General features: G+C 44.4%; 1 protein-coding gene across 2 annotated transcripts; it reads left to right on the forward strand.

The window, feature by feature from the left end:
- The first annotated feature begins 759 nt into the window (after positions 1 to 759).
- Positions 760 to 11,362, forward strand: LOC118094487 (uncharacterized). Of its 2 annotated transcripts, none has more exons than XM_035134976.3 (7): positions 760 to 880; positions 1,863 to 2,063; positions 2,674 to 3,320; positions 4,424 to 4,494; positions 6,378 to 6,614; positions 8,762 to 9,008; positions 10,539 to 11,362. In XM_035134976.3, exons 2-7 carry the CDS (start codon positions 1,948 to 1,950, stop codon positions 10,700 to 10,702), a joined length of 1,482 nt encoding a protein of 493 aa, XP_034990867.1. In that variant the 5' UTR covers positions 760 to 880; positions 1,863 to 1,947; the 3' UTR covers positions 10,703 to 11,362. The 2 variants fall into 2 exon arrangements, with proteins under 2 accessions (XP_034990867.1, XP_088510712.1); XM_088654586.1 differs by having other exon boundaries at positions 766 to 880; positions 1,851 to 2,063.
- Positions 11,363 to 11,365: the final 3 nt, after the last annotated feature.

The raw sequence follows: 11,365 nt of genomic DNA on the forward strand, positions 1-11,365 counted from the left end.
GCCTCCCGCAGTTTGGTCAGACTCATGTTCGTAGCTTCGAGAACACTGTCCAACCATCTCATCCTCTGTCATCCCCTTCTCCTTGTGCCCTCAATCTTTCCCAGCATCAGGGTCTTTTCCAGGGAGCCTTCTCTTCTCATGAGGTGGCCAAAGTATTGGAGCCTCAGCTTCAGGATCTGTCCTTCCAGTGAGCACTCAGGGCTGATTTCCTTCAGAATGGATAGGTTTGATCTTCTAGCAGTCCATGGGACTCTCAAGAGTCTCCTCCAGCACCATAATTCAAAAGCATCAATTATTTGGCAATCAGCCTGCTTTATGGTCCAGCTCTCCTACATCACTACAATATTTGCCAATAATACCAGGGGAAGAGTGGCGCCTATTGTGGGTGTCTTGCCCAAACCACACACCCCACCCCGAAAAGAATCTGGTTCTGATGCTATTTTAATTTCCAGTTTATGATTCATTTATTATATGACTGGGGAAGCTGCCTTTCCTTCAAACAACCACAGGATTCGTCTCGTCCACCTCCGTCGTAGCCCACGGTCAGCTGCCTGCAGAAGCCTCGTGCTCCGCTGCCTCGCCACGCAAGAAGGAACTGACGGTCCTACGCGCTCCGCAGGTAAGGAACTTTCCAATTCGGCCCGGAAGCTGGGCGGTGCGTCACTAGTCTACCGTCTGAAAAGTCTATAGGGAAGGCGAGAAGGCGCCTCCCCTCGGCAGCCAATGGGAAGGCGGCGGAAGGCGGCCCAATGAAGAGGCAGAAGGAAAGAGCTCCGCGGCCAGTAGGAGAAGGGCAGAAGAAGGCGGGGAAAGCTGAGCGTGAGGTCCGGGAGACGGTGCGCCAAGCTTGTAAACAGATCCTATGGAGGTGCTGTTAAAGGTACAGGGTCCCTTCTCTCTTTGGGGTGGGAAGGCAGAACTCGGCAGTTGGGGTGAGAAGGGGCTGCTCAGGGAAGCTCGTGGGGCCTCGACGCAATGCTTCTAGAAATGAGAGGTGTAGTCTGCACATGCCCAGTGGCACTCTTTTTTTTGCACGGACTACTCAATATGCCCCAGGTGTCAACCCTGCGTTTGGAAACTGGTCCCAGAGCTGTGATTTTGAAAGAAACGGAATAGTACCTCCGGGTATAGGGCGGTATATAAAGTCAATAAATAAATAAATAAATAAATAATAATTATAGGGTGGTATATAAAGTCAATAAATAAATAATAATACAGTAATAATAATAATAATTCATAATATCTGAATATCCAGATATCCAGTGTATCTGAAGTGTATCTGAATATTCGTAATATCCAGTGTATCTGAAGCCCAAAGGTTTTGTTAGTTACTGTGGGACACCTTTGTATTTCATCTTTGTTTGCATAAACGAACAATAAAACCTGATGGACTATATTGGCAGATACTTTAGATTCTCCTTGTCTCCTCTACAAGATGAGGAGGGGATTGTTGTGTACTATTAAAATTATGTATGTGTGTGTGTGTGTGTGTGTGTGTGTGTGTGTGTCTATCTATCTATCTATCTATCTATCTATCTATCTATCTATCTATATATATATATAAAATTGTGGAAACTGTGGTGTGTTATGGGTGTTGGGAAATGTAGCTCTGTGGGGGGGGGGAAGCTACAGTTCCCAGGATTCTTTGGTTGAAATAACATGTCTTAAATGAATGGGGTATATGTAGCCTTCAACTCATACTCGTGGGAGAAGGCTGTTGATGACAAGGGTAGGCACCCTCACAGAAGCTTTGAAACACTTCATTCTGGATTTATTTACATGCTCCCATGTCTTCGCTGACAACAAATTCTGTCAAACTCTGTCTCAAACTAAGGGTTGGTCTTGGACACTTTCTGATGCAGGTGCTGGCCTCTTCAAAGATGGGGACCAATAGCTGAAGGTGTCACAGACCCAAGAAGCTCCTAATCCTAGGCTGTGCAACAACGTATGGATGATAATCTTCAGGAGGAAGCAGGAATGAAAGGCAATACTCTGGAGAGCTCCACTTTTCACCAGCCCCACAAGTTGACCTCTCAGCAACGAGTGGCTGAAGAATGTGTCAGGTATGGAGAAAGTCCAGGCACAATACTGTCACCATGTATTTTCTAGGGGAATGTACTTGTAATGGGCCATCTGAAGAATGAAAAACGACATTCCAGTAGTAATGTTGAATTGCAGTAGGAATTCATATTGCAAAAATGACAGGATGGGAGAGAAAAAAAGTTGTAGGGGAGCCATGCAGCATAGAAGGTGGGGTACAATTTAGGCGAGATAACAAGACTTTGAACAGTTTGGAGGGATAGTGTCCTCACTAAGCCAGTGTTGCATTATTTATTTAATGCCAGCATTTACTTAATCTTTAAGAACTAAATTGAGACCATGCAGGTTACTAATGAGTTCAAATGGGCCATCTGCAATTAAGGAACACTCAGCGACTCAAGTCTCTGTTCTAGAAAGGACGCTATTTTCCCGTGTTAAGATTTCCTTTGCAATGAGTGCTAGTCACTTTCATTTTACTGTTTTTAATGAAACAGCACGAACAGACAGGGAAGATTCTGGGGAACCTAAAAGCGGCACAGCAGATTCATAAGAGAGTGTCATTCTGTGGTAGTTGCTTCCAGGCTTTGCAAGATCCTTTTCTCTTGAAACGTCCTTCTTTTTGTCTGCTTCCAGCACCCAACCACTAAGCAGCGCTGGAAAAGCCTGCTCTCCCCTAACATGCTCATTCGAAGAAGGCAAAAACCCGAAAAGAGCCAAGCTTGCTGGTAGAAGACACACTAGTCCAAGCCTTGCCCCTCCATTCCCTCCAATGCTGGAACTGCAGGGGATGTCTTACAGACAAGTCTTCCAGAATTTGGATCTCCATAGCCAGTGTCCTTTCAGTATGCCACAGTGCAGGAGGACTCCAGAAAATGCTGAGGCTGCCCATGCAGCCCCTTACGTGCCAATCTCTGCCCCTGCCAGACCAGGAGTGGATTTGTCACAACCCCCGTCATTGAGTCACCAGCTGATGGGTTGCTGTCATCAAAACGCTCATGAATGCATGCCTGTCAGGGACAACAGCAGAGTGACGAGTCTGTACGCTGAACTGATCAGAGAACTGGAGCAGCAGGTGGCAGAGTTGAGGAGAGCGCTGGCGTCTCGGGAGGAGGCTGCTGTGCGGCAGGAGAAGAGGATCCAGGAGCTGGAGCTGGAGAACCGTGAGCTGAAAGCTCTCATCCAGAACTTGGAGGAGCAGAACGACTTCTTGTCCATCAGGAACGGTGCAGGAGGAGGCACACCAGCCAGGGTGGTGCTGGGAATGGGGGACTCTCTCTTTGGTAAAAAATAATAACACCTAAATGCTGCTTGTAGTGGGGGGATTAGAGCTCTACACCAGTGCTCTCCCCAGTCTGTACTGGAAGTTTCAAAAGGAGGCAGTCCATGAGGACTTCTCAACAAGGAATGTGGTGACGTGAGAGGAACAGAGGAAGGGAAGATTTTGCATACTAGGGGTAGTGTCCAATATGACTATGGGAACAGGGCCTCCACAAGTTATATAAAGTTAAAATGCAACCCAGGAGGTGGTGTCAACCCTGCAGCGCTGGGGAATTTAACCCTTTCCCCTGGGCCTTTTTGTCACTTCATATAGCCACCTCCTGCTCTGAGTTGCCATGTGCCTTGCAGCAAGAAACATACAAGTACCGTACCTCTGTTGTCTTCCCCACTGGGCAAAATGAAGTCGTTTATTGTTTTCCACATGACTTCCTGATTATTTACAATGTAATCCACATGGCTGAAAATTCCGCCGCTTCCAATCACTTGCTTGTTGTGTCTGTTAAGTGCATGCAGACAAGAGAGGTCTGCCATAGCTGTGCTTAGATAATGACTGCAAGCATCGAGCATGTTGCATTTTTCTTCTTTGCTGAACTTTACCATTGAGGTGTCCCTATAGCACTGCTCCTTGTCTCTTCATATATGTTGAAGCTAAAGGTGAAGCAGACAGCGCTGCCAAAAAAAGGGAACCGGGGGGGCATACATGTGATCCCTTCCAGATAGGAAGTACAGTAAGCCTGCAACTTATGTACATTTAATTTGCACACATTCTGTTTTATAAGCTTGGCAGGGAAGGAGGAGGAGGAGAAGAAAAAGAAAGAGGTTGGATATTCAGGGAAGAAAAGCTTTGGCAATCTCACATATCATTGAACCCAATGTGTTTTGACTGTACACAATTTTGGCTTTAGACACGATCCCTGAATTGTAAGTCCCACGTAAGTTGTGGGTTTGCTATGCTTTTAAAAACAGCAGCCACAGTTGTCTGCTCTCAAATCCAGGTAGCACATCATGGGGAGATAACTACACATACTCCTTTTCTAAGACATTTTCCAGAAATCCTGTCTGATATACAGGTCTTGTTGTCTGTATGTTCTTTTCTTTCCCCCAGATGTCAATGAAAACAATATTCAGTTCCTCAAAAGCCTGGTGGCAGTGCTGGAGAATGTCACACCTTCACAGGTAAAAGTGCCATGTAAAGGGGATATAAAACACTCACTTGGTTGTTTTGTTCTTTGAAGAATAAATTGGGGTTGTGAATGAGAGCCGGTATAGTTAGGTATTCCACTACAATTGTCATCTTTATGACAATTCTCTGGTATAATTCTCTGAGCCAAGAGTCTCAGGCTTGTGGTAGGTAGTTGACAAAATTACTGCCTCTATATATGTACCCGAGAATAGAAAGTTCTCTTTCCAGGTCAACAGCTGACATTGGTTGTGTGAATACAGGTTCAATTTCCAATTTCTCTAGTTTTTCTTTTTTCTCATATATATATATATATATATATATATATATATATATATATATATAATATTTATTGATTTTCCAATAAAAACAGCCAATTAACATATCCAGCAAATCATAATCCAATGAAAAACAATAAACTAAAATAAAAAAACAACCAAATTACAATCCAAATGATTAATTATTAATTTTCCCGAGCTCCCCAAAGTCTGGACCTCTGAAGTATATTTCCAATATCTTCGTTCCTGCCTTCTTCTTCTTCTCCTCATATTTTCCACATTCCGATCTTAACGCTTTAAAGTTCTCCATCGCTGGCTATGTGATTCTCAATCATGTCAGAAATCATATATCCTTTCATCCATCGAGTACAGCTTTGTTTGTGTGTATATATATTTCAACTGTCTATTTGCCAGTGCAGCTTTTCCTGACTTCATTCCAATCTGGACTGTTGTCCAAGTCTATCGTTTAAAGTTTAATGACGCAGCAACTCCCAAGTTGTTAAATTATTCCAATCCAGGCTATTGTCCAAGCCTGTCGTTTGAGCATACTGTTTGCAATATTGCAATATAAATGAACTGTATTCCACAGATATAAGTCATTTGGCGATCGATCAGCTTTCCCGGAGACCACACAACTGCCCCCCCTTGGGCCTTAGAAGGGGGGTTGCTAGACATCCATTTAGCTTTTTCTCTCTCTCTCATAATGAAGAAATTCTGCAAACAGATGCACTGTATGTTATCCCAAATTGTTTCTCAAGTCATTATAAAGTCAGCATTTCCCACTTCCCTCAAAAAAGGGAGGAATTCTCATTTTTCCATGCTGCGTCATATTAACAAGCACCATCTTGTTTTTTCTTTTATCTTTATCAAGTCTTTCAAGTCTAAGTAAAGCTGCACAATTGATACTTAATTATAAATATAAGTCCATCTGTACTTTTTTTTTTAAAAAAAGGTTTCTTAATGAGGCTTGGCATAGAAAAACAATTGTAGGTATTGAGAAGGAAAAAAAAAAGAATATACCAATCACCTCCATAATCCAAACACCATGATGAGAATCTCTTTGAAGTCCGAGCTTAAACACCAGGGACTGTGCAGTTCTGCAGGTTTTTTCTCAGTCTTCTTCAGTCCAGACCATGTCTGTTTATTGTCCAAATCTAATTATTTTATCAAACAGATGTTTCCTGCTATGAGAGTGGCTTTGGAGAGTGCCAGCCATGCCGTGCTCTGGGACCCAGCGTCCTGCCGCTTGCACCTTGATGCAAGCTGACAATCTCGGACAATCTGCGGGTCCCACCCTGGGAAGTCTGCCAGGGCTAATTACCCCCATATCAACCCTGAATTGGCTGAGGTCCAATCGTGTGGGAGTCAGCCATTTCTCCCCGCTGGAAACAGGAAGCCTCTAGTTTTTCTTTTAAAAGGATCGGGTAGCAAGTAGTGTGAAGGACCCTGGAGAGCCCTTGCCGGTTAGAGTAGATAATGTCATGCTTGGTAGACAAATGATCCGATTTGTTACAAGGCTGCTTCCTATGTAAGTCAATACTGTACTGTATACCACACTGTTTCTCTTCTTCTTTACTCCCAGGTATCTGTATCTCTTTCAGGTCAGTGGTCTGCAATCACCACCTTCTCTGGAAGACCAGAGGCACACGCCAGCCACTGTGCCACATATCTCACCAGGTTGGAGGACACTAAACACAAAACCAGGTGGCTTGTCACCCTGGATAAATGCAGATGGGCCAGAAATTCCCGTTGGGCTCAGTGATGCCACCAGCACATGGGACAACCATGTACAAGAGACACTGTCTGAGGAGTCACCCGTATGGGCATTGCCAATGGAGGTGGGTGATGGGGGAAGAAGTCTCCCTCTGACCGGACGCTGCAGTGATGTTAAACATATTGTAAGGTGTTCATTCAGAGAGAACATTGAGTGGCATGAAGCAAGATCTGTCTCTGTTTGATTCAGGAGGAAACGGTCACACGTCTGCATCACAACTCAGGCAGAACTGTGCCACTGAACTGTTGCTTTGTGGCAGAGTGCAACCAGTTACTTGCATTTCCAGATAAGGCCCCCAGAGAGCCAGTGAATTAGCTTCCTGTGCCTGGCCATTTGTTGAGTCCTTTTGTTTAACTTGGCTGATCGGTATGCCACATTCTCAGTACCTGTCTGGGGACAACTCCGTGGGACATTAAGACAACAGAATAAAATAGCCATGCAGGGCACAATTTTATATTTCATGTTTTAATAGCAGCTGGGTCCTTCAACCCATTTTCAAACTGAAGGAGAATGCAAAATACAACGCAACGTGGTATCAGCCTTGAAGATTAAGTGGAATGAGAGTCGCTGTGCTTGTTCATAAGGAAAGCAGAAGAGACATGCTCCCTTCTGGTCCTGAAGGTAGCATACAGGCATCATGATTCCTGGTAGCCCACAAATTCGTTTAATCTCCTTCTAAAGCCATCTAAATTAGCGACTGTCACTACATCATGTGGCACTGAATTCCGCAATTTAACTAGGCACCTGACACCATCCCTGAAATGTAGAATCAACTCTAGCTTGACGCTCCTGTTTTCAAAAAGCGGGCAGGAAACACAAAGCAATACAATGTTGCATCTGCCCTGAAGATATAGGAAAGAAAATGGGTGCACATGTTCAGGGTGTCATTCTCATGCCCTCCCGGATTGAGTCCAGACATGCGTAGAAGTGACTTCCGGTGCTGGCGCTGCCCGATTTCTGGTGCCCAGACATGGGCAGAACGGCACCGGAAGTCGCTTCTACGCACGTCCAGACATGCGCAGACAGCCGGGAGCCGGGACATGGCAGGAGCTAAATTTACAGGATATTAATCAATTCGGGATGACAGCGGGAAACGGTAACAAAATACGGGGGTTTCCCGCGAAAAACGGGAGACTTGGCAGTTATGGTCATTCTGCATGTCAAGTTCAAAACCGTACTCGGCATCTGTTTTCAAGGGGGTAGGAATAAATGATTCTATTCAAACACTTGAACTTTACTAGGCTGAGTTAGGTAGTGGCGGTTGTTTGCCTTCTGCATCAGGAGAGATGTGCACAGGCAGTGGCTGATGCCACTGCCAAGTTGCATCTCCTTTCACCTCCTCGTGACTCCGGTAAGCAGAATCAAACAATAAAGCACCTATGTTTGAGAAGCTTTCCTCCTGGCCTTTGGGAAACAGGCGTACAGATCGAGGTTTTAAGTACAGAATATAGAATTATCTTGACAGTAGTGTACACCAGCTTTCATTCAAATATCTCAAATCGCCAAGGTAGACACCAAATAATATTCTGAAATTTTCCTCTTCGTCCCCTAACTACACCTGTAGTGTCAAACCTGTTTGCTCTCCGAAGAGAGAAATATATCAAGATATGTGCACAACCTGCTTCACTTCAATGTCTCAAAAGTGTGACCCATGTTGTCTTTCTAAAATGGATGCAGGAGTTGAGCTGGGATTTGTCCTTAAACTAGAGAATGTTGTCCTGAACATGCACATCAACCCACATCTCTGCTATCAAGATACCGGTGGTGTACTAGATTTTTGCATTTTCCTCTCCCTGTTCCTCTTCTAAAAATGAGTATAAGCTGTTATTGAATTTCATTTAACTCGGTGCAGATTTGAGTGCCTAGTATTCTCAGCCCTGATTATACAACTACTAAGCATTATAATTTCCTGCCAGGTAGGTTTCACCCCCCGATCAAAGACCCACACAGAATACCAAAAAGGTAAACCCAAGTGCGGCTTTGCTTGTGTGAACTCGACTGAATACAGCTAACATTTTGTAGAACGTAGCTTTGCTGCTGTTGCATGTCAGTGAATGTTTGAGCCGGTTAAATACTCCTCGGCTTGGTTCTGAAGGGATCTGCTGCATCACAATCCAGCCTCCTTAGATGCAAGAGTGGGAGAAAGGGGAGCAGGGCTTCAGCATCATAGAGCAGCTTTATAGAATAACATAACCTCCTCCCATTGGACAGGAGAATGGGAGGACGAAGCTGGAACTGGTCCCCAACTCGCAAGTTTACGTTTCCCACCACCAGCTGGAGGACCTATCCCAAGTCTCCACCGACAACCCTGAGCTGATGACCAGACGCTTGTTGGATTACTTCTTCTCTCGTGAAACTCTTGCCCGGTCTTCGGCCACTGGACAACGCATCGCCCACAACAACAGGACCATGGAGCGGCCCATCCCATTGCCGGTTGCTGTTGTAAATGCTATCAAAGGTAGGGGATGTGGTGAGATCTTAAATAGTGCTGTTAGGGAAAAGCAAAATGTTAGCAGGTTTACGGTATTTCCTATTCGGTAAAAAGCGGGGCAGTGCCTTTTTAATCTTGGCTGTTAAGCCTAATTTGCTTTACTCTCAGATTAGAAATTCTGTCATAAACTTCCTCCTCATTCTCAACCTCAGTGATTATCTGAAACCACTGTGTATCCCCTAAGCATAGTCAGTATGCTTTTAAAACAAATATAAGGCCTTTTGGTTGTATACAACTGTTATTTTATTATTATTTATTAAATTTATATGCCGCCCTTCATCTGAAGATCTCAGGGAGGTCCACAAGTTAAAAATGCAGGAATCAAAGCACAAAATAAATAGTTAAAACAAAAATAAAACAATAACCTCCCACCCCCATAAACACATTTAGAAGGCCATAGACCAAGGCTTGGTTGGAGAGAGATGTTTTCACCTGGCACCTAAAGATGTATAATGAACGAACCTCCCTGGGGAGAGCATTCCACAAACAGGGAGCCGCTGCAGAAAAGGCCCAATTCAAAGTTGTGTCCATTAATTTCGGCGGGTTTACTTTGTGACTCTCATGGAATACAACTTGTAGTTTAGTTTCTATTTTAAAGTAACGTTTCCTACAAAGCTGGAGTCTGCACACACTGCGCTTTGAACTTACGCTGTATGATCAAGGGGTTTGTGAAACTGCAATTATTATTAGGATGAAGGAAGACAAGAAAATAGGTTTGTTGAGAAAAAATATTTTTGTCATCTTTCGGTCCAAGATAATGTGCAGCCACGGAAACCGTTGGGACATTTGTGAACTTGGCTTATATTGTTATTGAATCATCAGCAGGAGTTTATAGGCTTTTATAAGGTGACAAAGGGGACCCAGGTGGCGCTGTGGGTTAAACCACAGAGTCTAGGGCTTGCTGATCAGAAGGTTGGCAGTTCGAATCCCTGCAACGGGGTGAGCTCCCGTTGCTCGGTCCCAGCTCCTGCCCACCTAGCAGTTCGAAAGCACATCAAAGTGCAAGTAGATAAATAGGGACCGCTCCGGCGGGAAGGTAAACGGCGTTTCCGTGCGCTGCTCTGGTTCGCCAGAAGCAGCTTTGTCATGCTGGCCACATGACCCGGAAGCTGGCTGTGGACAAACGCTGGCTCCCTCGGCCTATAGAGCGAGATGAGTGCCGCAACCCCAGAGTCGGACACGACTGGACCTGATGGTCAGGGGCCCCTTTACCTTTACCTTTAGGGCGACAAAAAGGTTGTAAGCTTGTATTGTAATATTTGGTGCAATGCTTCCTTTCCATGACCTCTCAACTTTTTCTTGAATTCTTTGAAAATTTTGATCGTGAAAACACATTAAGATCCATGTGCTTCACTTGCATTTGTTCTTCTTTGAAAAGAATTTGGACTGGTTTGGAAACATACAAGCTGAACTGATGTTTCCAGTGTATGTCACCAGGAATAACACTGAACTAAGCCTCTACTTGTTCTCTCACTGTGCTTGCACCTCCACCTACAGAGTACGTCACCAAAACGTGCGGCAGAGGCTGCAATTTCAATGCGGTGATCAACAGTAAATGTGGGACCTCCCGAAGGGCAATTAAGAAAATGATTGACCCGGACTGTCAAAGTGGACTGAATGGCGTTACAACCACTATTTTTCAAGAACCCTTCAAAGGGTAGCACAATAATCCATTTTGAGACCAGGATGGCACAGGTATGGGTTTCTCCTTGTGCAGCAATAGTGGCAGATGGAGATCATGAAGAGAGGAGGCTCCTATGAATTGAGTCTTAACTTGCCAGTGCAGGGGACAGGGAAGAGAGGATGGAATCCGTAATGTCTCTCTTGGAAATCTCAGCAAGTGGGATGACCCCAGAACTCTTCATTTCAGGAAGCCTTGAATAGACTTGAATAGTCTGGATGAGAACTTGACTCCCAAGTATTTTCTCAGCTAAGTAAAGCAGTCTGAAAACAGATTTCCCTATTCTGTTACCCGAGAACCATAATTTTAATTTCTTATCCACTAGCATCTCCCAAAATGGGACCACCTCACTCCTATTTGTGTTTTAAAAGTTTTACCTTCAGCTGCAAACTATTTGGTGCCACTACGGTTCTCTCAATCACCATTATTTTATGAAGGTGGGAGGGTAAGTCAGATATCCATTTAAAAAGTCACCTGCTGGTGGAATTAGAGCTCTCACCCATTTCCTCTGCAACCCTCATCTCCTGCAAACTGGTCTGGACAGCCAGCCGTGGAAGCCACTTGTTACTGAAGCAAAAACATGGCAAGACACTAGCTTCTAATAAATGTTATAGTTCTTGTAAATAAGACAAGTTTCAAACTG

The sequence above is a fragment of the Zootoca vivipara genome, chromosome 12 (genome assembly GCF_965207765.1).
Source record: "Zootoca vivipara chromosome 12, rZooViv2.hap1.1, whole genome shotgun sequence".
NCBI classification, from domain to species: Eukaryota; Metazoa; Chordata; class Lepidosauria; order Squamata; family Lacertidae; genus Zootoca; species Zootoca vivipara.